Raw genomic sequence first — 27,758 nt, 5'->3', positions numbered from 1 at the left:
AGGAAAAGGAAGATTTTATAGGATAAAGGCAGTGTTTCATTAAAACAGGTGACAAGCAAGAACAAGATAAGGGGCCCGTGTGTTCATGGGATTGTGTGTGACGCCTCATCGCTGATAACTGCTCAATCACGAAAACTTGTGGTTGAACGACTCACTCAAGTTGGGAAGGATAAGGACCTTCTATCAGTGTTCATCTTTAGCTTTGCGATTTCAGACAGTTTTTTGGTTTCTCCATTTAGCTTTTTATTTAAACAGTTTTACTTAAAAAAAAAAAGGTTAGCATTTCAAACTTATGGCTCAAAATATGTTTACTTGAAAATTACAAAACAATACTGAGAGAAAATAAAATACAAAATGCAGTAACCTTAGACATTGTCTCTTTAAAGATGTCTTGTATTACTCACAACTCTAATGTATTTTCTACATTGATGGTGTAACGTAATATTTTTCCCCCCATTTTGCTCACTAGTTTCAGCTATCGTTAACATTTTTTGTATATCTTTATGTTATACTGCAACTTACAACTTTGCGTAAAATTGCAGCTCAAAAATAAATCTTAAATTAATCAACCAGATACCAACTGCTGTACTTTCAAATAGCAATAGTCAAATACAATGTTCTGAATTTTTCCAGGTTAGTAATATATTTGTCAGGTTTTGACTGGACTCTGAACTGCCTGGGCTGCTTGCATGTTTAATAGCAAAGACCTAAAAATTCAATCAAAACTCAGAAGGACAGAAAGACAGAAAATAAAAACTAAAAGCAGCTAGATGCATAGCAGGTAATAACCTGTACCTCTTATTCAAGTATTCACCTCTACAATAGTAGAGGTGCAGATATTCAGATGAGACAGTGGGCTTTAAACTACCAGGCTGCAGTCACATTTGGGACGAATCCGCACACAGACACCTGAGGTTTACTAAGATTCTGCCCTAGAGTAACAAGGTTCTTTAAGAGGATTAATAGATTTCAAGATCTTAAGGTAAGCCCTGCCAAAATGTTGTGCTTTCTTTGCAGTCAGGTGCTATTTGGGGAATATGGGTTGCATGGACACCCCAAGGCAAAACTAACGGATGAACTCTTCTAAACTCCTTATAGCAAGACAACCATGCAACATGTCTCCATATGAAGGCAATATTTTGATAGGGAATCACATGAACTGCAGGCAAGGAGAGGAAGTAACCTGTGGGCTCCAATATATGTATTCTGAGTTCTTGAAGCACCTGAGGTCAGACTCATCTTCACTAAAGCTTGCCAAACATTTTGGCCAAATATGTGGCTTTTTTCAATGTATTAGTTTGTATAAAGGGAATTGTTAACAGGTGTCTTGGTAAGTTGCTGATCCATACAACCACAATTGCACAAAGGATGAGAAAGAAGAACAAAATATAAACAGACTAGATCCCCCCCCACACAAAGCGTTCAGCTATACATTTCATTTTCTTCCAATTTTGAATTCAGAGATGCATCCAGAAATTGCCTGTTTAAAAACAGACAGTTTTTTACCTTTACTGGGCCTTACCAAAGATAGACTGGTTGGAATATCAAAAATCTTATTCTGATGTGCGCTACTGAGAAGAAGAAGACACACAATGTACTGTATCAGCCCAGCTAGCCCAACTAATTAAGTAGCTCATATCTTATTGATAAACTCCCAGTGTTACTCAATAAAGCAAACCAGCAAACCAACTATATTCAGGAGGCTAACTATATTTATTCTGTATTTTAAGTCTATGTATCAAAGTCAAAATAACAACAAATATGTGTTATGGATGACATTACTGTCATTGTATTTATAAAGAAATACTTTTCTGCTTTAAGTGAAAGCAGTTGGGTCATGTACTCCAATTTACTTGCTAAATTTACTTAAGGTTGTCATGCCATAGAAGACTCTTACTGGTCAATGAATGAGCCACATGTTCAAGGCTTGTGGTTTATACAAGTTATCAGAAATCATTTAAAAAGATTCACCTGGACCAGCCCAAATTATTTTTATCACACAGAATAAGATGAAACCAACACGCTTATAAACAATGCTAAGAAGTTTCATTTATGAAGTACGAAGACTGGAGGCAGAACAAATATGCATGCCCAGTAGGGATTGGCACAAATGATGCTTTTGTTTTTTGTTTTTTTTTAATTAAGAGCATTCATAAAGATCTAACTGATGTGTACATATAGAGATAGCTACAATAAAAAAAGAACAAATTTTACATTCTACTATGATTATTGTCAGTGTTAAATATTTAAGTTATAACAAAAGAATACAAATAATAAAGTGAGTACAAAAACATATTAAAAAAAGACAGAAGATGGACATGTAGAGGTCTAGTTGCCAAGAAAGAGTGAAGAATTATAATTATTTTCTTTTTTTGTGCCATTTTAGCTAAATAGCATAATGTGTACTACTCCAATCCTCCCCTGAACAGTTGGTAAATAGAATAATTACTGGCTGGTCAGTGTAGTGTGAAATGACAGCATGACCATTCCACAATGAAACACTGCCCTAATGCTGACAGAACATGATGAGCACATGACTGTCTGAATACAAAATGTCCCTCAGTGTGTGGCAGAGATGGAAAAGGGAAATTGGAGTGAATTTTTTGTGTGCACAGTATAAAAATAATAGCAGCACACCGTGGCCAAACTAAACGCTTTCCTTCAGCAAACTTGTGCTGCAGTGATCTTTTAACCTCGCTCATGCAAGTATAGAAAATAGTAAATCTTTACAAATGAAATCATTTGGACAAAATTTGAGGATTGCATTGTGTGGAGCTGAATTGAATGTGTCTTTTACTGCAAGATGTCACTGTGGCGGATGAGGTCATTGTCCATCAGACAACACTTATGGTAAACTTTTTAAAGATTTTCACTGTAACCCACAGTGTCTTGCATAAGTATTTATACTCCTTGAACTTCATATTTTTATAATTACAACAATAAATCTGATTGTATAAAAGCATAATGCATTTTAAACCAATACAGTAGTGTATGTGATAGTGAAGTGCACAAATCTGGCCTTCATTGATGGAAAGGCATGCAAAGTTTGCAAAGTATGGAATACAGCAAACATTTGCTGCTTTGGTGACAAAACACCACAATTAAATATTTCAGCTCACATGCAAAAAAAAAAAAAGCTATTTGTGTCAGAAAATAAACAGTGTACATCATCCCCACCAGTAACCTTTTAGAAGCCTACTTTGATTCCATGATCTAGCTATATACTTTCTCCCTCACGATCAAATGAGAGGTCCTGACATGTAATGAAGGGTTGAAGTCAACCAACCAATATTACATTCCTGATCTACCTGGGTTTGGGGTTGTAGAATGGCAGTGACTTAATGAAAGGATGCAAAGCAAAAAAACAAAGCACCAGCAGTGGCACAAAGTTGCGAGTGTGCAGAGAGCAGATGATCACAGCACCAGCTGATCCTCCAGTGCCATTTGATCAGAGAAATATATAGGGCAGCACAACCTGATGCAGCTGATATGATAAGAATGGTTTGCAACACCTTGTAATTAAGCTTGTAGGAGTTGAAAACACAAAGTCATCCATAACGCAGGATTTGTGATTACGTTTTCATTGGAAAAACACAATTTAAAAGAAGCATTATACTGCTTCTAGTGGTGGCAGCATAATTCTGTGGGGATGTTTATGTTCAGCAAAGCCGGAGGAAAAGGCCACAGCTCATGGGAAGGTGAATGGAGCTAAATGCAGGGAAATTCTAGAAGAAAACCTGTTAGAGTCTGCAAACGACTTCAGTCTGCGGCAGACTGATTTATGATGGAGTGGTTCTGATCAGGGGTCTTCAGATCCAGGCTTTTTGGCAAGTCTCATGAAATTTGGAAAATTCAAATAAAACGTGTAGACATGTGCTAATGAATGCCCATAAGAAAACTGAACACATTCTAACTAAATGATAGAAAGCAATGAGAATTGGTGTTATGAAGCAGAATTAATTAGCAAGTCCCACATACTCTGACAGCGTCAGCATGACAGTAGGTACGTGTTGAATAAAACTGGTATACTTTCTGATAACAGGTAAGGTTTTTCTCACAGGAGCATCATGTCCTTTATGCAAAATCAGAATATGTTTATAGTACTTTGCGCTTTTGTAACGGGGCCTAAATAGCAGTTTTAGGCATGCTTTGTCAATAGATCAGGGAAATGAATTTACTAAAGCATTGGTTCAATCAAAATAAAGTATTATAGAAAGATACAATTGGGAGACAAGCTTAAATAATTCATTCCAAGGGTCTATAACAAAAGCTCAAACAAAGTCACATTCTGATAGCAACTTAATTTCTTTTGTGAGATCTTATGCCAGGATATCCTTTCTCATCCGTACACTGAAGCATGCCTTCTTTTGGATGAATTCAAGTATTATGTCATATTATGTTTCACATCTAAGAAATTAGATTTTTTAAATAAATTTTTGCCAACATCAAAATAGATGTCACAGTTTTAAAGACCAATTTCATGTGTAATATTTATTTAAGCCTAAATCTGCTGTTTTGACACTTCACTAAGATTTTACTACATATTCAAGCATGGAAAAAAGTAATTGTCCATGTTAATATGACATCTCAGTCACAATATAATAATAGAATAAATGAGGGGTGATAATAGTAAATTATCACCCAGTCTCACAACTGTGAGTAAAACTGTTTAACAGGCAGCTTGAGGCTGAAGTGTCCACATTAACAGACCTATAATATTGCAAATAGTCTCCACACACTGTTGTCTGACACTTGTTAAATTGTTGTTTTCTCATTGATGGTTTTCGTTCCACTGCAACACAATAAAATTTTTATCCGTTGGATTTGCAAACAAATAGAAACAAAATTAAATCACAAATAAAGTACACTTCAAAGTACACTGCGTAAACTGATTTAGTACTACAGACTGAAAATGTAATGAGGCAGTGAGGATGAAACATAATTGCAAATGGAACAGTTCAAATATTTAGTATTTACCGTATCCGCTCTCCAGTTTTAGCTGCAGCCTCAAAGTACTCTTCAGCTGTCTGCTTGTAGTTCTGAAAATTCTGCGAGGAAAACCACAAAGATTAAAATCTGAGAAATTATTTTTATAATGTCTAAGAGCTCAAAATATATAGTATATTCAGAGTATAAAGCAGGCTGCTCATTCAGGCTTCTTTTAATTCAAGAAACTGTTTCTGGGGTTTAACATAATTCTGATTTGAAGTTGCATCATTATTAAGCACAAAAACATGACTGTCAAAATTTTCAATTCAAGTTTAATTAATCAAAGCTTCACAACGTGAATATTTACACAGTATTACTACAGCTGCAACAATTTTTTTCTGCTTTAATTTATGCATTAATAGGCCAGAAGTGATGAGCAAAATGCAGAAAGCACCACGGAAATGTCACATTCCATAAATTAGTGACCTTTGGATTTTACAGCCTGCTTACAAATCTGAATATTGACGCTCTGGTGGTACTCCATAATGTTTGATTTCATGCAAGAAACTCTGGCATTTAAATAGCAATTAGAACTCAGATGCAGCTTTTACCTGCTGGGCAAAGTCACATACAGCAGACGTTTACCTGAATAGTCAAGTGGTCGCAGTGTTAAGCACACTGCATTGTGGAGAATAAAGCAGATAGCATTTAAAAAAAGGCGTACGATTTGATATCTAAAAATAAATTCTATGTTAGTTGCTCGTGAGGATCACCTCAAAGGCTTAGTGTCAAAATATGTGAAAAGGTTTGTCTAAAAAAATCCAAACATGAACTTAATCTCCTTTTTGCCACCCTCTCATACACATTCACTGCAGTAATCACGATTTTAAACCAATAACCGCAGCTCTCGAGCTTTTACTTAATAACTCCTTATATTCCCAATAGATGAGGTGATAGGAGAGGAAGATAATTGAAGTGACTGTGCAGGGAAGAGATGGGATCAAACACAAACCTCCCCCACAATCCCTAGCCCTCTACTCCTTCAGTGCCCGCAAGTCATTTTCATATCTCATTATTTTAGGCTCATCTACAGACAGGCTTGCCCCGGTTTGAATGCCTGATGTTGGAAAAGACTCAACATATTCTCACAGGCATTTTTTACCTAATCTGTTCAACTTCTATTCTTTGTGATGAGTAATCTGCCCCTATATGATTTCCTTTCTTACTCATTAAGGCTTTATGACAGAAGTTATCCCTCTAAAATGGAGCACATTTTAGATCAACAACTGTTTCTCCAGACTGTGATACTCTACTGACTTTTTACAACTGACTTCGGTTAATAAAGGTACAAATGAACGTGAATGAATATGTTTAAACTACAATTCTGTATGACTATAGCTAAAATTCTTTAATAAAATGAACATCTATTTTCTGAAATTAAAAGTTCTAATAATTACTCAGATTTGGTACTGAAAACATAATCATTGAAAATGTATCCCGAGTACAACTATAATAAACTAATCAAGTTCCATAGGTCAAAACACCATGGAATAAGAAATGAGACATCTGGTGTGATTCACTCTGGCATCATATATAGCTGTGTAATAGCGACACATCAAAGACCAGATTAGTCGATGTATTTGGGAAAAATGTCCTTGGCTTGTAATATGCTAGTAGATGTAGTAGAATAACATAAAACAGAAAGACCCAACTGTCAGGATATGCATGCTGTTATTTCAAAGTAATTCAATCATTGATTGAAAAGGGGTTCAAAATATTAACTTCAAATAGCATCAAGTTCAATCAACGGAATTTGATCAAAACCAAAAAGATAAGGAGGAAAATAAAACATTTCCTTATAAATGGAAAATAAGCCAAAATAGCATAGGAGAACCACTACTGTGGTCTCCACAACTTTGCTCCTAGCAAACTATTGGTCCCACAATGCACCATTGTTGTGAAAACATGACATGGTGTGATAAGACCAGAGTTTGCCAAACAAATACAATGACTGACTTAAACAGAAAGATTTTGGTGGACAGGTGAATGCAAACTTGTCGTTTTCTGGTCTAGGTGCCACATGCAGTTTGTCAGGTGACTCCCACTGAATTTAATACGGAGATTTGAAGTGGTTATCAGACACCATGGCTATGTAAATATCTGTATTAAAAGTAGGCATTTGTTGCTTCAACAACTATTAAGTTTGGAAAAAATGCCCCCACTGCTATGTTTTTAAACATCCGATATTCATTTTTATCTCTGAATTTATGTAGACTCATCAATTTGTTACATTTACATGGTTTGCTTTTAAATAGAATGTGAAGTGTTCGTAATACATTTATATGACTGAAAATAGAAGGTAGGGATTTTGAGGTTTCTCACTTTTTAGAAAAACTGTCATTTCATACACAGCTGTGCTTTCATGTTATGCACTTAAGTGTTTCGATGATCTACTGTACCTAAGTTATTTCCAACAAATGCCTTAATGAAACTGTTTGGGACTGAAGAAGCCCTAAGCAATTTCTGTTGGAGGGAAGTAAGATGTAACTTTGACAGGTTTTTAGTGAATATGTGAATTTAAATTAGCCAAATGAACCAGTGGGATGTCTAGTGTTGGAGCCAAGATTTGCAAAATGGAAAAAAAAAGAAGAAAAAAAAAAGAATCCCCAAAAACTCAAATATGTGAAAATCTCTGATTACACAAGACAGAGAACAGGGCAACAAAGAAATGAGCAGGTGTTTCTATTGTACATAATTTAGAATTATGTATAATTTTTGTGTCTTTAAGTTATAAATTCAACAGCTTTTAAAATTCGGATTCCAATTAAACAGAGTTACGTCCATAGTTGAATTTAGATTTTTTTTTTTCTTGGGCAAGTGTCAACAGGATGAATAAGAAATTAATTAACAGGCCAATGAGGCATGCAGTGCTTTGAATGCAGTTGTGGTTCTGCTTGTGACCTCAATGAATTTGACAATCGGTAGTTTCAAAGTTTTTTCACATAGCGAGTTTGGATCGTTTTTGCCGTCAAAAAAAGGAAATCATAATTTGACAGCTTCTTTTATTTCTTACTCGCATCATCTTTAACTGAAATTAAAATGACAATTTGAAAAATGTGTGACAAAAAAACAGAAAAAAATCTGTTCAACCTAATTCGATCGTTCATCTTATGCAACAGAAAATGCAGAGTAGCACAGTGATGTGACAGGCGCATTTCCCATCAAACACAACTTGAGCATATTTAGAAATATTTATTTGTGATTAAAGAAATACTGAACCACAAAATACTCTACTGACTAAATTATACTTGACTATGTCCTCTGGTCATGCAAGAAAAGAAGGGCAGCACAGAAGAAAAAGAAAATAGAGTCATTACTGGAGTATCCGGATTAGCAGCTTGAGCTTCTGAGTTGTTCTGGGACAGTGAGACTGTTTTGTGTTTCAGTTTATTAACATAAAATTTTGTGTCTTTTCACCAGAGCAGACTTCAAGCAGCAGTCCCAGATCAGCTCTCCTGACACCAGAGAAGAGAAGCACCTATCACTGGCACACATGCTCTGAGCTCTTCCCAGTTGTTTCCACCCATGGGGACAAAAGCCCAATGTGGAGAGACTGAAAAGGGGGAGATGATAACCCTCCAAGGGGGAGAGCTGGGTTTTTGAGGTTGTTGGAAAGGCTCATGGAGGGGATTAGTGTGAATGCATGTGTGCTGTGTTTGTGTATAATCTTGCATACATGCAGGTGTGTGACTAAATCTGTATTTGCTCCCGAATCTCTGTGTTCAGATGATCCTTGCATGCACACTTGTCTGAACACCCTCTAGGAGCTGTTGACTGAGATGGGCTGATGTCAGGGTTTTTGAAGGGAGGGGTTCTTTCACGCTCCACGCATGGACGAAGGCGGATTAATTTTTCTTTCTGAGGGACAAGTCGGCAAAGAAGGGGGAGAAGAGGGGATTAAACGAGGTGAATTTTAAACTAAGACTTGTTTACAGAGTCACCGGGTATGTTGCCACAGGAAGTAGGATATACTCTACCTGTACACTGCATAGAGATTAGGAGAGCTTCCAAAAATTAATGAGAGCAAGCGAGACGGTGGAGAGTGGGGACTGGGAGGGAGGAGATTTGAAGGATGTTCCTGCATGTGCAGTAAGTAGAATATTGATGATTCTGGGTTTTGATTCTGTGTGTTTGGCATCATGAAAGAGAAGACATTAAAAGTTACTGACCAACGTTCCTGTTAGATATAGTTTGCCACATATGGCAAACTAAATGTGATGTCAGTTTTTATGTTTCTTTTGCTATTTTTTGTAGACCATTCTCTACTCTTCAAAATAAGCTTACATATGCTCATGCATCTACTGATAAGGCAGCTGAACACACTTCTTTTGAGTACATTCGTCTACAATTTATACAAATTTTATTCTTTATTAATGTTTTTAATGGTTAAAATTTCTCCTTGGAAAGTGTTTATACAAAAAATAAATCCGTTGCTGTCTAGTTTTACGTAAAAAAAACAAAAAAAACCCACCATTCTTGTGACTAAGCTCACTATTAATTCAATCCATCTGCACAAGTTCTGTCTCTTATGCCATAAGGAAGTTCATATTTGATAAAATATAATCTTTTACCCAGTCATTTTGGTTCATCAAAGTCTTCTTGTGACCATGTCTCTCTCAGATGCTGCCAGAGCTATGGTGGGTTCAAAGGGACCCAGGTAGAGCAAAAACATTTGTCCATCAAGGAATCCAGGCTCAAGTGAGTCAAAACCAGCACTGATAATACAATGGACTGCATTTCCTTTCATGTTTTTTTGTTTGTTTGTTTTGTATTGTTTAATTTTTTGAGTGAAAATCTGCAAAACTCCGTTTACGTATTTTTGTATGAGATGTGCTTAGACCTTTGGATAATTCTTTAAAGTCGGTCATCTGGTTCAGACTCCAAAGTAAGGAGCCTTGGGACAAACGAAAATCTGGTACAGAAGAATAATACTTATGGTCTGTGCTAAATGCAACCTTCTGGAGAGCCATCAGAGATTTGACCAACATTGGCAGGTGTGGAGTTGCTCATTTGCAAAAAAAAAAACAAAAACAAAAAAAACCTGTCAGATTCAGAAAATGATGGTCAGGCAGACAGATTTATAATGAGCCTTATCATACTAGCTAAGCACTTAAGTGGTAGGCCACTGAGCTACTTCTCTTTATTCTTAAAGACATTTGCCTCTCATCCAAAATGCCTCTTCAGTTCTGAACATGGTGGAAAGAAACATGCTTATAAGTTGCAGTAATAACAATCATACCAGTAAGCCAATTGAAGTCACTAATGGGGCAATCACAGGTCCTACCCAATTTTTGGATTGTTACTCAACAATGCAAACATGTCCCCAACAATGCCATTTGAGTGTTTTCAATCACATCTTCTAAGGTGTAATTTACTGAAAAACTTCCTACGGAGATGAGTCAGGGCTGCAGAGTTGGTGTTTGAAAGATGAAATCTGAAGCCATCTCCTCTGTTTAGTGTTCATATTTAATATTTACGGACTTTTCCCCTGCTCTCTTAAACCACTTTTCTGCCCTGCCAAAAGTTACACATTTCTGTCTTGATACAAGTATTCCTTGTCCTTGAGATGTAAATGAATTGTGGATTCTAAACCCTGTGAGTTTGCTCTTCTCGGTGGCAAAGACACAAAATTAGCAGGTTGCTGGTTCACCACTAAGGTTGTGTTTGGGTGTTTTGTCCTCGGGATGAACCAATCTTTGTTTGATAGTTTTGTTGGGTTTAATACACACAAGAATATCATGCCAGGAAAACATCCTTCTTTGAATCTTAGACAACTCCAGTAATATATGGAATGAAAATGTTCTTCAGCTTAGTCTAACACAGTGTTTCTCAATTCTGGTCCACACGCCCCCCTGCCCTACATATTTTAGGTGTTTCCCTTCTGCCACACACCTGGATTGAATTGAAGTTCTGCAGCACTTGATGGTCATGCAATCATTTGAATCAGCTGTTCTGGAATAGAAGTGCAGAGCATGGGGGCCTGAGGACTGGAATTGAGAAGCGCTGGTCTAACAAGAAGTCCAGTTGCCTTCTACTTAAGCACTTAGAATTGTCATATCCTGGATAACTGGAAATCTCTTTGAGCATATAGTAGTAAGCCTCCACCATCCCTGCAACAGCAGTACAGTCTGTACCAACAACATCAATCCAGTTCACACTAGATGGAAAAAAATACATGAAAACTTAGCGAATGAAATCCATATCAAATCGGTTAAAAAGAAATTTTGTTTTGCAGTGGAAATCCAAACTCCATTGGGCAGCTATGTTTTTATTGTCGGTATATATTTGTAAATTAAAAAAGTACACAACTTGTTAATATCCTTAGGATGCATGTAGTCAATCGGTTACTGTATAATAAATACTTCAAAGATGACAGCTTGCACGTGAACCTGTCAATAAAAAGACAATATTCACACGTTTACACATACACCCCCGCACACAGGCTGTTTGCACATTTGTGTTAGTAGTGCAATCAAAGGGCATCTACAGCCTTTAGACAAAAAGAATGCTTTGTTATCTTCTTTAATTCATAAGACAAACAGGAAACCGAAGTATGTTTGATTATGTCTTTTCACACAGGCAACACACGTGCACACTGACATATTCTTCCAGACAACTTCAAGGACTTCATTTAAGTTAAAGGAAAGATAAAACAGTAATTGTCTCTGAATTCTCCAATTAATTTGTTTTTATCTTTGTTTTAAACATTTATTAGTACGAAGATGCCTAAAGCCTATGTGTGGTCAATATGACGATATTTAATTATAAAGGATTAGAATTTAGGTAGATCCTGAAAATTTTCGCAACTCCTATTGAAGCAGGATTTGATTTATTTAAAAAATAAAAATAATAATAATAAAGATTGTTTTTTGATTAGCTGATTGGTGATTGAATTTGTTATATGTTTTGTTTAACCATTGTTTACTATTAACATTAGAAATAGTTGCCAATATGACAAAATAAAAATGCTGGGATTTTTAGTTGTATGTACTGTATGTCACATGTTAAAATGTATATTGTGTTTTATTCAGGAGATACATGGCCAATATCTAGACTGTGTCAGAGTAAAACTATCTAGGACTATCAGCAGCAACAGAATAGAAAGTACTGATGAAACAACTGAATTGACTCCATTATAAATGCCTTTTCTTTTATTTATTCCTGACAATACATTCTGAAAAGCTTTCTTAAGTATATGACTGAATCATGAACTCTTTCAGTCTTTTTAATTTTATGTATATGACCTCTGTCAGTCACTATTCAGGTTTTAAGAGACCATTTATTTTCAACAAACTAAATTGAGCGACAGTTATAGGAGAATAAAAAGGGGAAGGATAGACAGCAAAATAGGAGCAATGCCATGAATGGAGAGCCAGATGAATAAAGTGTTGGACTGCAAAATGAAGGAAAATAAGGTGGAAGATGGTCGCCGACTGAGGACAGACAGTCTGTTTAATGCACAGTCCGTATAGCCTTTTTTTTAATCTCCTCCCACTCAGTCCCTTTCTTTCTCACTACCTCATCCACATGCAGGTCAGCTGCGAGAAAATGATGGGGGGAGAAAAAGATAGGAGAGAAAAAGGGACTGTGGCGGCAAGCGAAGAAAGATAGAGCATCCTGCACTCTCCTGCCAATCAGTCTTCTCTGTCAAGCATTGCAGCGCGTGCCGCTTGCTATGAGTCATGCAGAGACCCCACCATTTAACTTGGCTATGTAAAAGGTTTTCTCAAAGGCCTAAAGGAGGTGAGTGCCAGGGACTAGATAAGGTCCCTTCCTGTATACCTGATGGGCCCTGCCGCAGGGAGGGAGGGTTAGAGTGGAAGAGCCAAAGAGTCTCCAACTAATACTTGAGGGAAAAGCTGTGAATACACACAGTAACACCCAGAGGATGGGGAAGGAGAAAAGGGCAATAGCATACAGGAGTTTGTTTTTCTTCGATAATTTCATAGCGTTATTTCATATTAGGTTGCCACTTAAAGTTTCATAACATAATATCTTTCTCTACATTTTACTTTACTTTTACATGGTAACTGCAATGAGCAGAGAAATAGCAAATGAAGACCAAGACAGAGATGCTTGGCTACAATACACAGCACGCACAATGTTTATCAGAAATTAAACTCATATCAGCACAAAACTCTAACACTAGATCTTTAGTATGTGAATAAAGAGGTGGTGATGTGATGTTGTTCTGCAGCCACAGGTCCTATTCACTGTGCAGCTGCCATGTCAAATGTCTAAAGTTATGTACATTGAGTTATGGGTTTACTTATATTTTTAAGCAAGTTCCTCCCCATTTCGGCTTCATACTATTTTCCAAACAACGTGTTTTTTGCGTTAAAATCTGGTATGGATCACACATTTTTCAATAGGTCCTGATACTTTACACCACAAACTTTCTTCTTGTATGACATTAGATTCAAGAAACCAAAGACAATATTTCTTAAAAAAAAAAAAAAAAAAGCCCAACAACCTGCATTTATCTTTTTTCACTTGAAAAGCCATAAAATGGTAGAAAGAAGGTTTTCTTATTTTTGTTTGTTTTTCTGTAAAGCATTTTGAGTTGCCATGTACATGACTGGTGCTGTACAAACAAACTTGCCTTGCCATATGTAATTAAGCAAATAAATCCATCTGAGATTCCTCTGCTCCATCACATCTGAATTCCCATCTGGCTGCTGACTCAATGTAATTTGTATTTCAATACTTCCTTGACAACATATAGTAATATAACTTACATTACTACCTTATGTAAGATCAAGCTACCTCCTTAATTATGCCATGTTTTTTTTGAGAGAGTAAAAAAAAAAGAAAACACTTTTGAGAAAGCTGTGCAACGCAACAAACCAAACCACTTTTTTGGACGAAAACGCTTTTACAAAATATAGTTTTTGTGATTTTCAAATACTTCGACAAACAATCAGCAGAAATGGCAAAAGCATCCTTACTTTTCTCTCCATTATTTCTAATTGCTCTTTGTAGAAACTCTGGATTGTGGCCAGCTCCTGTTCTTTCCGCTCCAGCAGTCTACCCTGGGAAAGAAAACAAGAAAGAGACAGAGATTACGTATGAATGACAGCAAAGATATATATTTTTAGAAAAACATGACAAAAAAATAAATAAATCAAAACACCTGTACTACATTGATTTATACTAAGATTAGCTTGCAGAGAGCTAAGAGAGTACTGCAGACAATTGGTTGGCAAGGGACTTTACTTATCATAATAAATTGTGCTTAAACTAAATATATTTCACATGTTTCCAATATTTGTCTGGAAAATTCACCAAATCCCTATGAAGCTTGTAACTGTAACATGACTGTGGAAAGGTTAAGGTGGTAAGAATGCCTTTTGAAGGCACTATAAAATACATTTTTATCTATTTTCAAAGCATCTATACAAAAGGCAGGAGGCAACAATAGTAGCTCTAGGTGGTGTGGAAATGATTGGCTGAAATCACTGAAAATACTGCTGAACATGACCGAAGACACTGAACATGTATCAATCATTTGTACTTTACCTCCAAGCAGAACACTAACCACTGTACAAATGTTTTTGAATCACAAAGTATAAAAATCACCATATAGAGCTTATAAACCTGATGACATACACATGGCCACTTGATACAATTGTATGCAGGAGAACAGTACTTGAAGGTGTTTGCTCATATTACTACTGTGTTCCCCTCAGCAGTAAACACACAACTGGGCTTAGTAGTACAGCTGCAAGATGCAAAAGATTCAATACTTTCTTCCACTGTGAATTAACAAATTATTTGCATATTGAGATTTCAAAAGAATTCAAACACAAAAAAGTTTGATTTCATCTTTCCCAAGTATTCAGTTAGAAAACAACTGGTTATGTATTTCTGGGTAGTTAACATTTCTTTTCACAAGTCCTGCTAATTCATTTTAGGTCAAAATAACATCAGTAATGAGGAAATGTACATTTAATTAGAACTCATAAAATCTAGATTACAAAGCAGCACAAAGAATGTCGATTTCGTTGTAAACCAACACCATGCAATGACACTTACAAAACTAGTTAGGTGGCATAAGATTGGCACAACTGTGGCTGGAGGTGAAGTGGTGGTGTTGACATTAGCAGGAGGTGAAAGCCTTTTATAAGCTCACTGAGCCAAGCTGTGACAGGCAGCAAGATGGTGGACTGGCTGAAGGAAGACCCACAGTTTGGGCCATGGCAAAGCAGCATGCAAGCAGAAGAAGACAAAAGACAGATGTAAAAAAAAAAAAAAAAGAGAGAGAGAGAAACAGGGAGAGAGAGACACACTTTGAAAATTTGTTGGCATTTTAGCTGGAAGAGAGATACATGTATGCATTGGTGATAAAAAAGAAACCTGTTTCAAGAGCATAGGGGCATACAATTTTATCATTTCCAAAAGATTAACGACATAATTAAAAAGAACTCCATGAAGAATATGAATTTAAATAACATATAGTGAAAACCAGCAAAAGAGCTAATGAATGGAAAAAAAAGAACAGAAATCAATACAAAATAAAAGTGAATGAGTTTCGAATGAACAAAAGTTAGGGAGTTCTGTCAAGCCAGCAGATTGTAAATATTCTATTTTTCACAACGCTGAGAAATATGTTCACTGCCAAATATTGCTAATTCATAAAACAGTATTTTGGTTTTTCAAATTAATTTCTTTACATAAACATATGCACACAGAGCCACTCAATTTTTTCCAGAAAACAAATATATCGCTTTAAGCTGATTCATTATGCAGCCGTATTTTAAAACAAACTCATGAAAAAAACTCTTGAATGCATCATAATTAGTGTGAACATGATATGCTAGTTGAACCCAAAAAAACTAGTCTAAGATCCTAAGAACAGCAACTGCCCATTAATTTATATAGAATGGAAAGGGAAAGTGGTGCTATACCACATAGATACTATATCATGTTGAAATGATGACTACTTCCTCTACTTAACAGGTGAATTAGTAAGAGTATGAGCAGATGAAATATTAACTGATCAACTCTTCTTCTGTACCATTTAAATAAATCGGTATGCACACAAGCACAGTTACACTGACTGACATAACATTTATTCTAATTCAGTGTAATGTCATGCTAACTTAACAGACACACACATCTTCGAAGAGCACATGTGCAAATCCCTACTCTACGCTCTCTCTTTCAACGGTAGCCGTTTGATGCTTGGAGAATGTGTGTATATGTGCGTTTGCATGTAAAATCTCCTCTGCCAGCAGCACAGATGATGTGTAATTTTCTAGCTGAATACCTCCCAAAGATTTGTTGTGCAAAATGATGGCGGCAGCACACTTGCAGCCTTGCTTTAAAGCACAATGAAAACATGACATCTAAATAGAGAAAAGAGACAGAAAAAGAGAGAAAGGAAGAGCCGAACTAAGACGGTAATAGTGTTGTTGCTTACCCACGCATCCAAATCTGCTAGCTAGGAAAAAGAGAGGGAACTGGAGTTAGAGAGACAATAGAAGGAGGAATGATACAGAGTTTAGGTGAAAAAGGAGGTGAGATAAAGACACATTTCAGAAAGTAGAATCCAGAAACTTTCAGAAGAAAGAAACTTGGTACTTCTAAAATCCCTTAGAAAAACAGTATGGGTGCTGTTGTTGCTGTTGTTTGCACAACGGTTTACTTTTAGAGTTTATATTACATTACAATTACAGGAAAATATATCCTTTCATTTAACTAGATGTATTGTTAAAGAAAAATACTCATGCTTATAATGATACACAGACTTATATCCATCTAAAACTGTCCAAGGACTACATGTTGTAACTTGGTTCCAGTATAGCTTCTGTTATGGTGCTATGATCCGAGTTGCCATGTTGTGTTGACAGAATCGACTAATCAATGTTGTCAAGATGGCTGACAACACTGAGCTACAACAGCCTTAAATAAGGATCAACACCTTCTAAATCATTTCAGCGGCAGCATTTTTGGGTGCTTTGTAGAAAACAAAAATGTTGACAGAGTGACAGACAAGATGCTATGTCAGAGTACTGAGATCAACATGATTTTCTAAAAACACTAAAAAGTTAATATATGCTTTGCAGTTTCTTAAGCTAAATTGCTTATTCACAGTATGCTTTTCTTAGTTAAAAATCAATCAAGTCAAAAGTTGCAAGCAAAGCTATACTGTGATTTGGAGTAAAAACTGTTGAGGTTTATGAGATTAAAGCAGTTGAGCTCCTGTGCATTATTCTGTTCAAATGATGTTTCTGCGACACCCTAACTCCTAAACCTTAGGAAAAATAAATGAACATGAAGTTATCTGACACTCCTAATATAGCCTATGCATTTTTATTCTACTCATAATATATTATAGACCTTTACAACTTTGTGTCAAATGCAGCCACAAAGTATTATATGACCTGTATGGTAGGCTATCCCCAAATCAAGCAAAGCTCAGACAGGCGTACAATGCCATATTCTGTTTTTCTGTTCCTACCAAGCTCTCCCAGTCTGGCGTTGGATACAGAACACAGAGGGGACAGATTAAAGCGGTAGGTGGCTCTAATGTTGCCATGCCTCATAAAAACACCATTGAGTTAAATGAGGTGAACTCACAAAGCCAGTGGCTGCAAAATGCGTTTGTGTGGTTTTGGGTAATCTTTGTAACGGATACAGCCGACACCATCTGTTAAACCTTCCCGCTCTTCGGTCGCTGGACCAAATCTGAATGTGTGTCTAAGAGTGTCCATGTATGTGTGAATAGCCGGATCCCCATGGATTGCTCACAGGAGCGAGGCGGTCCCATTTCCATAGATGAAAGATTTTAGAGGAGAGGTGAAGGGGCTTGTAGAGATGCAGAGACAGATAAACACACACACGTACACCCCCCCCCCACCACACACACACACGCCCAAGCAGTTTGATGGAGTCTGCAGGCCAATAGCAAACAGTGTGACTGCAGGTACATCTACATTATATTTATGTGACTCAGATCTCCCTGATGATCAAACGTCAACGTGAATGTAAAAACTTATAGACTAACTTTTGGAACCGTTATGGTGGTGGCTGTAAACCATCCACCTCTGTATATAACATCAACTTCAGAACAATTAAAAATTTATTTGGTTCTCTTGTCATGGGTCAGGCCATGTATGTTATGTTTGGTTGGAGGACATGCCAGCAACTTTGTCCAAAATGGGGTGAATTTATATGATTAGAGGAAATGAATGCTGTCATGTCACTTATTCCGCCCTGCAATGGATTGGTGACCGGTCCAGGGTGTGACCTGCCTTTTGCCCAATGATACATTTCAGAAGAAAGACATTGGTTAAATTTGACACATGTAGAAAAACATTTTGAAAAAGCTTTTACACAATTTCCAAAATGAAAATCAGCAAAGTGGACCTCCATGTTTGTTTCTATCTATCTATCTATCTATCTATCTGGCTTCTTGGTAAAAAGACAGTGTGTATAGTATTGTATTAATTGATTCAAAATTAATACAATGCAGATAGAGCATTGTATTACCTGTATTGAATACAATACAATATTGAATACAATATTAATTTTGTATTCAAAATTAAAACAATGTTACATTACATTATTAATTTACAAATTGTTCAACCCACTGAACTAATTAAGTATGAAACATGGGATAAATGCACAATAGCTGAAACAATAGTTTAGCTTAGTGTAATATTTTAAACAATGTGAGGAAACTGCAAAAAAACAATGAAATAAACACCTTATTTTACCTGGAAAAAACATGCAAAAGCCATCCATTTTTAATCAGAAACAGTTTCATCTATGCACCACATCATGTTTACAGTTATGATCCTAATAGTTATGTCCTTTTCTACCCAAGTGTCTGGAATGGGCACAGTATACAAATAATGACATATCTCTCCAAACCGTTTCAATATCAGTGAGTAATGTTTAGAGGAGAAAAAAAGAGGACAAATAACCTTTCAATAAATTTTGTTTTCTTACGAGACTTGATGGGTCCTTGCGTCTGCCTGAGAATAATTCATGCATTTTATTAGATAAGAATGATCTAAAAGTGCAAAATATCTGTATAGGTGAAAAGGGGGGCACATTTTACCAGCTCAGAAAAATCAAAGATGCTCCTTCAATATAACCACACCAATTTCATGGATCCTGATACATTTGATCATGTATGCTTAGTTGATTATGTTTGCTGCGTGTACCGAGCAGGTCACCAGATGCACCAGCTTGGCAACGCTTCATGCTTCATTTAGACTTGGAATCTTAACCATCCAGTAACATAGTGTGTTTCTGTCTATTTCTCTGTGGGAGAGGAAAACAGAAAAAACTGAGGTAGAGACTGTGACACAACAAAACCATGTGAGCATGGCAATGTAAATGTGTATGCGTGAGTGCATGCGTGCGGGGGTGCATGAGTGTGTGTGTATGTGCATGCATGGCAATATCAGACCTTTTGGTCTCCAACACCACCTCACAAAGTGTGAAACGCTTCCTTGGAAATCAATTATGCAAATGCTAAATTATGCAAATGGTGCGTGTGAATGAATCTATGTGTTTGGGGAGAAAAGGTTTTGGTTTGGTTTCAGCCTGAAAGTCAGGAGAGTAGAGAGAGAGAGCGAAATGAGGGAAGAGGAATAAAAGTAGGATTAGTGTGGAGAATGTCACAGGGAGACATTCTGTGCACAATTTAACTCTTGATTTGGCTTTTTAATCAGGAAGAAAGACAGAGACAGATGCAAATACAAACAGAGAAGAGGAAATACCTGAAAATTGTGGCTAATTCACTGACATCCCTCTCCCCGTCGTATAATAATGGAAGTAAGCATGTTATCCAACACATGTGCCAGTAATAATACATATCTGTGGTAATGCTGAGCCCCTGAATATAAACTTAAGATTTATCGGTGCTGCTAAATTAGCTAAAAAGCCGCATTTTTCAAAACCTTTGCATTGAAAGGCACATATACCCATAGTTAAGCTTCAATGTGAACTTGTTCAGTATTTACTAGTTTTATTTTTTTTTAAATAGTCTGTTTTTATTCTATTATTACTGCTACAAAAAAAGAAGTATTTTTGAGGTACAACTATATTTCAGTGATCAGGGATAACATTATGACTGCTAACAAGGGAAGTGAGTACCACAGATCATCTCTTCATCATGGCAGCTGTGAATGTTTGGGTTTATCATGCAGTAAGTAAACATTTCAACCTTTTGATTACATTGTATTAATGCATATTATTTGACTTTTATGGGCAGTTAAATCATTAACTTTGGCTGCACTGGGTATAAATATTTTATTTTATTAAATAAAATAACATGCATTTTGCCATGTTTCTGCAGTCGTTTTAGTTTGGCCAAAGGGAAAACTCTCTAGGCACCTCATAGTGTAGCAGTAGAGCGGGAACCCGATAGACGGCGGCTATTAGCCCTGGAAGCAGCCATCCGTGGTTCAACTCTCAACCTCAGGATCTTTGTAGCGTGTCTTTCCCCAGCTTCTCTTAACCCCTTTCCTCTAAAATAACAATACTTAGAACAAAGGCCACTAGCCCCACAAAATCTTCCATAAAATGAAAATTACTATCAAGGACACTTTCACCTTTTCACATGAATGGAATTGTCCAAGAATAAATGCAAGCCTCCCTAAAACTTGTTCAGTTGTTTATGCATTACAATTGTGCATTTCATTTCCATTGTCTTCATGGATTATTTGCAGTCATTTTAGTTTGATAGAAAGGATAACTCCATATCAAGTATGGTCGCCTCACACTTTTACATTGGGATAATACGACAACAATAAGTGCAGAACCTCTTGACAACTGCTCAAGTGTTTATGCACTGCATTTATAAATTTATCACCACACCAACACCTGTGGGTGATATGTATATCTTCCTGCACCTGTAAATTAAAAAAATACATGCAGACATGAACTCTTACATGATCATGCACACGAGGTGTAGCAGAAATACCAGAGGCATGAATTGGTTAGTCTAGCTGTTTGCTCATTAAATGTGAGGTTTCTTCACATAACCGTGGGAGGTTAGATGAATTAACACTTCATCATCAGCCTTCTTTGGCACACAGACTGTCACAGAGACAGAGACAGAGAGAGGGGGGGGGGAGACACTGCCAAGGATATAGTGAGAAAGAGAATGCTGAATAAAAGACGGATGCTGAAAAAATAAAAAATAGGTTTTGTTAGAGAGGAAACAGAAGAGTTGTACAGTTATCTGTTCAACAAATGTGCACAAAAATCAGACTAAACATAGTTATAATTTTTATAGATTATATCAGGTACATTTGTTAGTATTTTTTAAAAAAAGCCTTTCTGTAAAATGTGTATATCTTTGCTACCACAAATAAATGTAATCATATGTAAAGAAAAAAAAGGTTTATTCATCCTATATGAACTGGTCTACAACTAAACTGAGTGAACGGGTTGTTCTCTTCCCTAAAAACAAGCATGATGGAATTTATTTTTATCATAAGTCTTGTCCAGTTGACTCATTACATCCCAGTAGCTCTCTGATGGGATGCGTGCTGTGCTCCAGCACATCGAACCTTTCAGCCGACAGAGTTTGTGCTCGACAGATCAAAATCTCCTCAACCTGAGGCGTTATCTGCTCGACAGCAGCTACAGCTGCTCAAAATGAAGGGGGCAAGCTTTTGCATCTATGAATGAGCAAGCACACACAAAGGGCTTATGTGATTTAACATGAAGAAAAGATGTCAAGTCTCTGGTGAGGCAGTTTAGACTTAGTCTTAATGTTATGTTTTTAGTGTTTCTATGTGAGGTAAATTGAAGTGTAGCTGTGTGTGCATGTTCAAAGGGTTATAAAAGTATTCAAACACCCTTTGACGTTTCATGATGCAACAACCACCTACTTCGATATATACAATAACAATTTCACACTATACTGCCTAAAGCAGTGTTGAGTTATAAACATAGAAGATGGATCAAAGCTGAGCTTTATTGTCAGTATGCATTGTGCCATGTGTGGCTGAATACCAGCACTGCTAATCTTCCTAAACAATTTCATTACCCCTTTGAAAAATAGTAGTGGTAGCCAGGGGTGGAAATTAAAACTTTTCTCTACCAGCCACAGTGGCTGATGGAGAAAAGTTTTTAATGGCCACTCAGACATTTCACCAGCCACTGTTTTTTTCTTTCAATTACAAACCCCACCAGTACAAGAAAATAACATAAAATACAGAATTTATTCTTAACTCTATGAAAACCAATTTACTGACAGTAAGTTTACCGTACATATGTACGTATTCAAACTAATTTAACATAACAAAGCATGGATACCTTAACAGAGGTGTAGAGCAATAAGTTCACTTGAAGTAATTACTAACAGCAAATTTAACTACACAACCAAAACATTCTTGCAATCATTTCCTATGTTGAACATTTCCACAGTTTGACTACAACTCCCCCAGATAGTATTTACTGAAGATGTGTCCAGTCATTTAAAAAAAATAATTAAATGGTATCAATAGCTGTTTTCTAACTGTCCTATTTGTTGTTCCTTACTTATTACGTTTTCTATTGAAGTTCACAATTATTCTTACTACCAATAAGAATAATTATTATTATTATTCTAATAAGAACAATTAATAACGTGTTCATCATTAATTCCACGGGCCGTCATCATTCCTGTATTATCCCCATACCTGTCAAGTCTCCCGTTTTGTCTGGGAAACTACTGTATTTTACCTACTGCATTTTATTTCCCTCTCATGTTAGCTTCTCTCCCTCCCCGCCTTTACTGTAGTAATACTCTCTGTGACGTTACTGTGTCGTAATTAACATATCAGTTAGTTTGACACATTTTTCTGAATGGCTATATATATATATATATAGATAGGACAGCCTAGGTCCGTCCCATATACAGTATGTGCATCAGTCTGTAGTCCAGTGAGCCACTCCTACCCTGGACAGAAGTTCAAACTGAATGCAGCTTTTTTTTCTATTCAAATTGTCAACCCGCCACAGTGGCGGGTGCGTTGCTCCAATTTACACGCCACTTCATACTTTTACCCATATTTGGCCAGTGGCAGGTGCAAATTTCCACCCCTGGTGGTAACACAATGTTGCGGTGATAATTCTTTGGAGCAACAGGGTTGCTAATTAGAGTTTATTAGAACATAGATTAAGCTAAATACAGCAAAATTCTGGAAGAAAACATGCAAAGATGGAGATTAATATTTCAGCAGGGCAACAACCCTAAACATGGCCAAATCCACAATACAATGGATTAGATTAAACCATATTCATAGTTAGAATGATCTAGTCTAAAGAAAATGTATCACATATTTTTATAATGGATGTTCACAGATGTTTTCCACCCAGTCTAATTGAGATCAAGCTATTTCCTTATTCCATTTTATTCCTCTTAGACCAGTTATCTTCAATTTTTCTTCTATTTCAGATTTTGGCTAATAAGGAGGTGAACTAGTCAACCAGCAGCAAGGATGAAGCATCGCAATTTATTTCTAAGCCTTGCAATAAACTTCAAGGCTTTTTCTTGCTTATTAGCTACAAGATTACTTATTAAACTATCTGTTTTTTTTCTCTGGCTAATCTCTAGCCGGAGTCTCAAGGCTGTTTCTGTCCACAAAGTTGCCTGATTTTAAACATGAGTAGTTTCAAGGAAAAATACCTGCCTCGAATGCTGTGTTTTCTATCGAAGACTGACGTCTTATAGAAGGACAATCTTCCTCTTTCAGAGCAACAATACAGTTAACATTTCCATTTATTCTGCTAAAACATAAAAACAATAAATCTTCAAATCTGCTGAAAGGATAATAGTTGAGAAAATAATGTTGCTTTAGGCTGGTTATCAGGAAGGGATGAGTCAGTAAATAAATAACTGTGCTAATTAATAACAGTAGAGATGTGTCAGGCCTGTTTGTAATTGTGGAGATAAAGAAAATTCAATTAAAACGTAATGGATTAAAAAAAATCAATGCAAGTAAAGAAATTTTAAGTTAGATTAAAAATGGGGGAGGGGGGGAAACTGACAAATGTCTTTTAAAGTGAGAGAGCAGGGGAGCTGGCTGGTTAGCAGGAACATCTTGTAGCTGAAAGCTGCATATTCAGTGCAAAACACAACATTTACACTCTAGTGAAGTGTCACTTCCTGGTGGTTTGTACACAGCAGCAGGGCAGCACATTGTTAACATGTATGGCACCAGTGCCTGTGGTCTGAAGGCTTGTAATCTCAGGTCTGACTTTAACGAATGCCAAGCTTTTCAGCTTGCTTTTTAAAATAATTTCTCTTGGACAGTATCAGAGGCATTTCCATGTGTCATCACTAACACACACACACACACACACACAGGAGGAAGAAGAGAGAAAGGAATCTAGGAGAACATGTTGCCCAGCAGCCCATTTTGCAGAGCAGGGCCGGGTTCCATCCTAATTTTAATCCCCTACCAGGAATGAAAATGTTCCAACAATGCCATCTAGTGCCTATTCACAAAACTAATTTTTTTGCCACACTGGAACCAACACACCTTGGAAAAATATTAATGGGCGTATCAAGCCTCAACAAAACGGTACCGCAACTACTGAAAATGTCATGTAGCAATAAATAACAAAAGACATTAGAGAGCATGAAGTGTGCTTTAAACACACAGACCAAAGAATCTCACAAGAGGGACATAAGAAGTGAACAAAAGGGTGCTAAATCTTTTATTACACGTTGTGATTCAACCACAAAACCAAAAAGATCCTCCTACAGACGGTGTCATTCTTTGGGGATGAATAAGACCTGTCAGATTTAGTCGGCTGTAGGTGTTACCAGCTGCTCTTGATACACAGCTTTTCTTCAGACTCAACTGATAGGATGAAAGTATTCAGACCCCTTTGAACTGTCACATTTTGTGACATTAAATCCACAAAGTTCTTAGTGGAAAGGTACCAAGGTGCCAAGAAGTTTTTCATAAGATTTTCAAAAGAGAGGATAAAGCAAATCCACAGCTATGGTGGGATAATTGGTCTACATGAAAACAAATCTAGCTTTTGGGGACAAGCGACCAGCAGAAAGCCACAAGGAGACTTGAAAAACAAATGCAGGCGTTCTGCTCAGATAAGAATTGAACTTTTTGGCCTAAATGCAAAAGTTTATATGTGAAGGATATCTAGAACTTCATATCACACAGTGTCACAGTGGTGGTAGAATCATCCTGTGGGGTTGCTTTTCTTTAGCAGAGACAAGGAAGCTGTCCAGAATCCATAAGAAAATACAAAATACTTGAGAATGTGTCACAGATTTACTTTCTGGCAACCCAGCAGCCCTAAACATACAGCAAGAGGAACGATGGAACAGCCAATTGTGTGAATTAATGGCCTAGTCAAAACAAATTCAATTAAATCCAACTGGAAATGCATAGTGAGACCTAACATCAAGGAATCTCGGTAAAGTTGTAAAGTCATAAATTGTAGAGAAATGCCAAAGGGGAGGCACTGTAAAAAACAAAAGTCTCCCGGGTTATTAATGACTCATGAATTCAGATTATTCAAAATCCATGCAGTACTGCAAATAAAATAGTTTGGATATTGCCGTGCAAGTTTTCTAAAAGAAATGTCAGCATAGACACACAAAAACAGCGAAAGCAATATTAATGTACAATTAACCCCGTACGAATACTAAAACAACTACTATCTTAATTTGTCCAGGGTTACAAATTCCCGATAAATTCATATTTGTCTGTGTTTTGTAATATTTCTGGTTTTCTCCAGAAAATATTCTCCTGCAATTATCTTTTAAAATTGGGTCTTAATTCAATTTGCAGCAAGTAATGTTGCTGTTGTGTTTTCACTGGGGATAAAAGACTGCTTTGATATTACAGCACAAACCTTCAGACTCAGCCAACAGACAAGTGGGAAATTCTGTTCTTCTCAGCCGGATAACAGACTTCTCAAACGCAACAGCCTAAATTCAACGCGTGTGTGTGTGTGTATGAGATGTTTAGCACTGAATACCTGGGCATGCTAATTACATTTTGCCTGCGGCAGGAATGACACCCCCCCCCGAGGTGAAGAGAACAGACAGGGAGGAGAGAAAGAAACACAGGAGCAACAACAAAGGAGAGAGCAGGAGGTGTTAATGGAACTTTCTATTTTCCCCCACATCTTCACTCAAGGTTTAACAGTTAAATATAGACCTAAACAAGACAGAATGGCATTGTGAAAAACTCAAGTTCTATACTTTGGAAGTCAGCTAATGAGATGCATGTCAGCTAACATAAATGCAGGAACAAAGATTCAGAAGTCAAATAATAAACCATAATAGTTCCTTGGTTAATAAAGCATTAAGTTGGAAAGAAAACTTATCAAACAGAAACTATTCATCATCTTTCATATATATTTATTTGAAGAAATTATCTCTATGATCGATATGAACTTATCTATCAAACTCATAGAATTTAAAATAATATCTATGAACTTGTTAACTGGCCTACTTGACAGGCAGCTATACAGACAATTGATTGCATATTAAGAAAGTCATTGTTGTAAGAACGCCATTAGAAGCCCTGTTTGCAACAATCCATGTCAGTAACATAGCGAACATATGAAAAAGAATGTGCTCTGGTCAGATGAGGCCACCATCTTGCTGCTACCACAGCAAGATGGTGGCAAATCAAAATCAAATAAAATTTTATTTGTATAGCACATTTCAGCAGCAAGGCATTTCAAAGTGCTTTACATCATATCAAACACAGAAACACAAAGTCATCAAGTGGGGGGTCATTGCTTTTGCATCCATAAAAGGTTTACCGATTACACTCCTACTGTGTTATATGGAACAAAATACTTATTGGTATTTTTATTCCCATTCACGCTCACAATCACGCAGTTTAAAACGATGTAAACAGCCTTTCAACGGGCTTCCGGCACGAAGCTCGTAACACCTCTTTCACGGAATTTCGAGCAGGGACTCCGTCATCCCTCACGGATTTTTGTGCAATTCTATGGTACCTGTTAGTGTCTAGAATTTACAAGGTTTCTGTCACGCGCAATGACCCTCAGTCACTCGGCAGCATCTTGCTGTGGGGGTGCTTTACTTCAGCAGAGACGAGGATGTTGATAAATAAGTATGAGAAATAATTGTGTTATTTATCATTATCATGATAATGTATGAAAATGTTTGAATAATTTGTTACACGTGGTTCCATGAAAGCATATATAAATATCAATAGATGCAAGTAGAAAATTCAGTCTTTAGATGCACAAAGCGGGCAGAGACATACCCCACAAGACTTGCAGCTGTAATTGCAGAAAAATGTGGGTCTACTGAGGACTGATTCAGAAAATAAATAAATAAAACTGTGTATAGTTTTTCCTCTATTTTATGATTATTTGCTAATTTGAGATGCTTAAACAAACATCCCAAAAATTACACTCATGTTTGTGGTTGTAATGTCCTGAAATGTGATAAATATCAAGTGCAATGAGCAGCCATGCAAGCCTGTGTAAACATGAGGAGCCTTCCTGCACATTAATAAGAAAACAACTAGTGGCATTTCAGACTAACCGATTTCTCCACACTAACAGTGATTTTAGTCAGTAAGTGGAGCAAGAGAAAGAAAAGCTTCCTAGCTTACTGCTGTTAGAGATGTTTATCTCCATGTTAGCGATCAGAAAAACACAAGCAAATTACAGACAGCTGCTTGCATATTAAAACATCAAAGAAACGAGTGGAAAAAAAACATGTACAACTAAAGTCTGCTGAATTTTTCACCAAAAAAGTACATGACGTCACAGAAAAGGCTATGACTGACCCATCT

The 27,758-nt window shown here is 36.7% G+C and overlaps 1 protein-coding gene and 1 long non-coding RNA gene across 6 annotated transcripts in view; one reads left to right on the top strand and one right to left on the bottom strand.

Moving 5' to 3' along the window:
• Window positions 1-27,758, bottom strand: part of chchd6b (coiled-coil-helix-coiled-coil-helix domain containing 6b) — a 58,112-nt gene that overhangs the window by 25,197 nt on the left and 5,157 nt on the right. For 3 of the 5 annotated variants that reach the window (XM_032550385.1, XM_032550386.1, XM_032550387.1), the window contains exons 5-7: window positions 16,412-16,432; window positions 13,938-14,021; window positions 4,978-5,048 (exon numbers count right to left, since the gene is read on the bottom strand). In XM_032550385.1, coding sequence (XP_032406276.1) covers window positions 4,978-5,048; window positions 13,938-14,021; window positions 16,412-16,432 — 176 coding nt within the window. The remainder of the gene's footprint in view (window positions 1-4,977; window positions 5,049-13,937; window positions 14,022-16,411; window positions 16,433-27,758) is intronic. The other 2 variants (XM_032550389.1, XM_032550388.1) reach the window with 1 other exon arrangement.
• LOC116711018 (uncharacterized) lies at window positions 19,293-22,393 on the top strand. Its single transcript, XR_004337151.1, has 3 exons — window positions 19,293-19,302; window positions 21,538-21,540; window positions 22,084-22,393. It is a non-coding gene; the product is annotated as an uncharacterized LOC116711018 (long non-coding RNA).

This window comes from Xiphophorus hellerii, chromosome 20 (assembly GCF_003331165.1).
Source record: "Xiphophorus hellerii strain 12219 chromosome 20, Xiphophorus_hellerii-4.1, whole genome shotgun sequence".
NCBI classification, from domain to species: Eukaryota; Metazoa; Chordata; class Actinopteri; order Cyprinodontiformes; family Poeciliidae; genus Xiphophorus; species Xiphophorus hellerii.
This window is presented reverse-complemented; position numbering and strand designations above follow the sequence as displayed.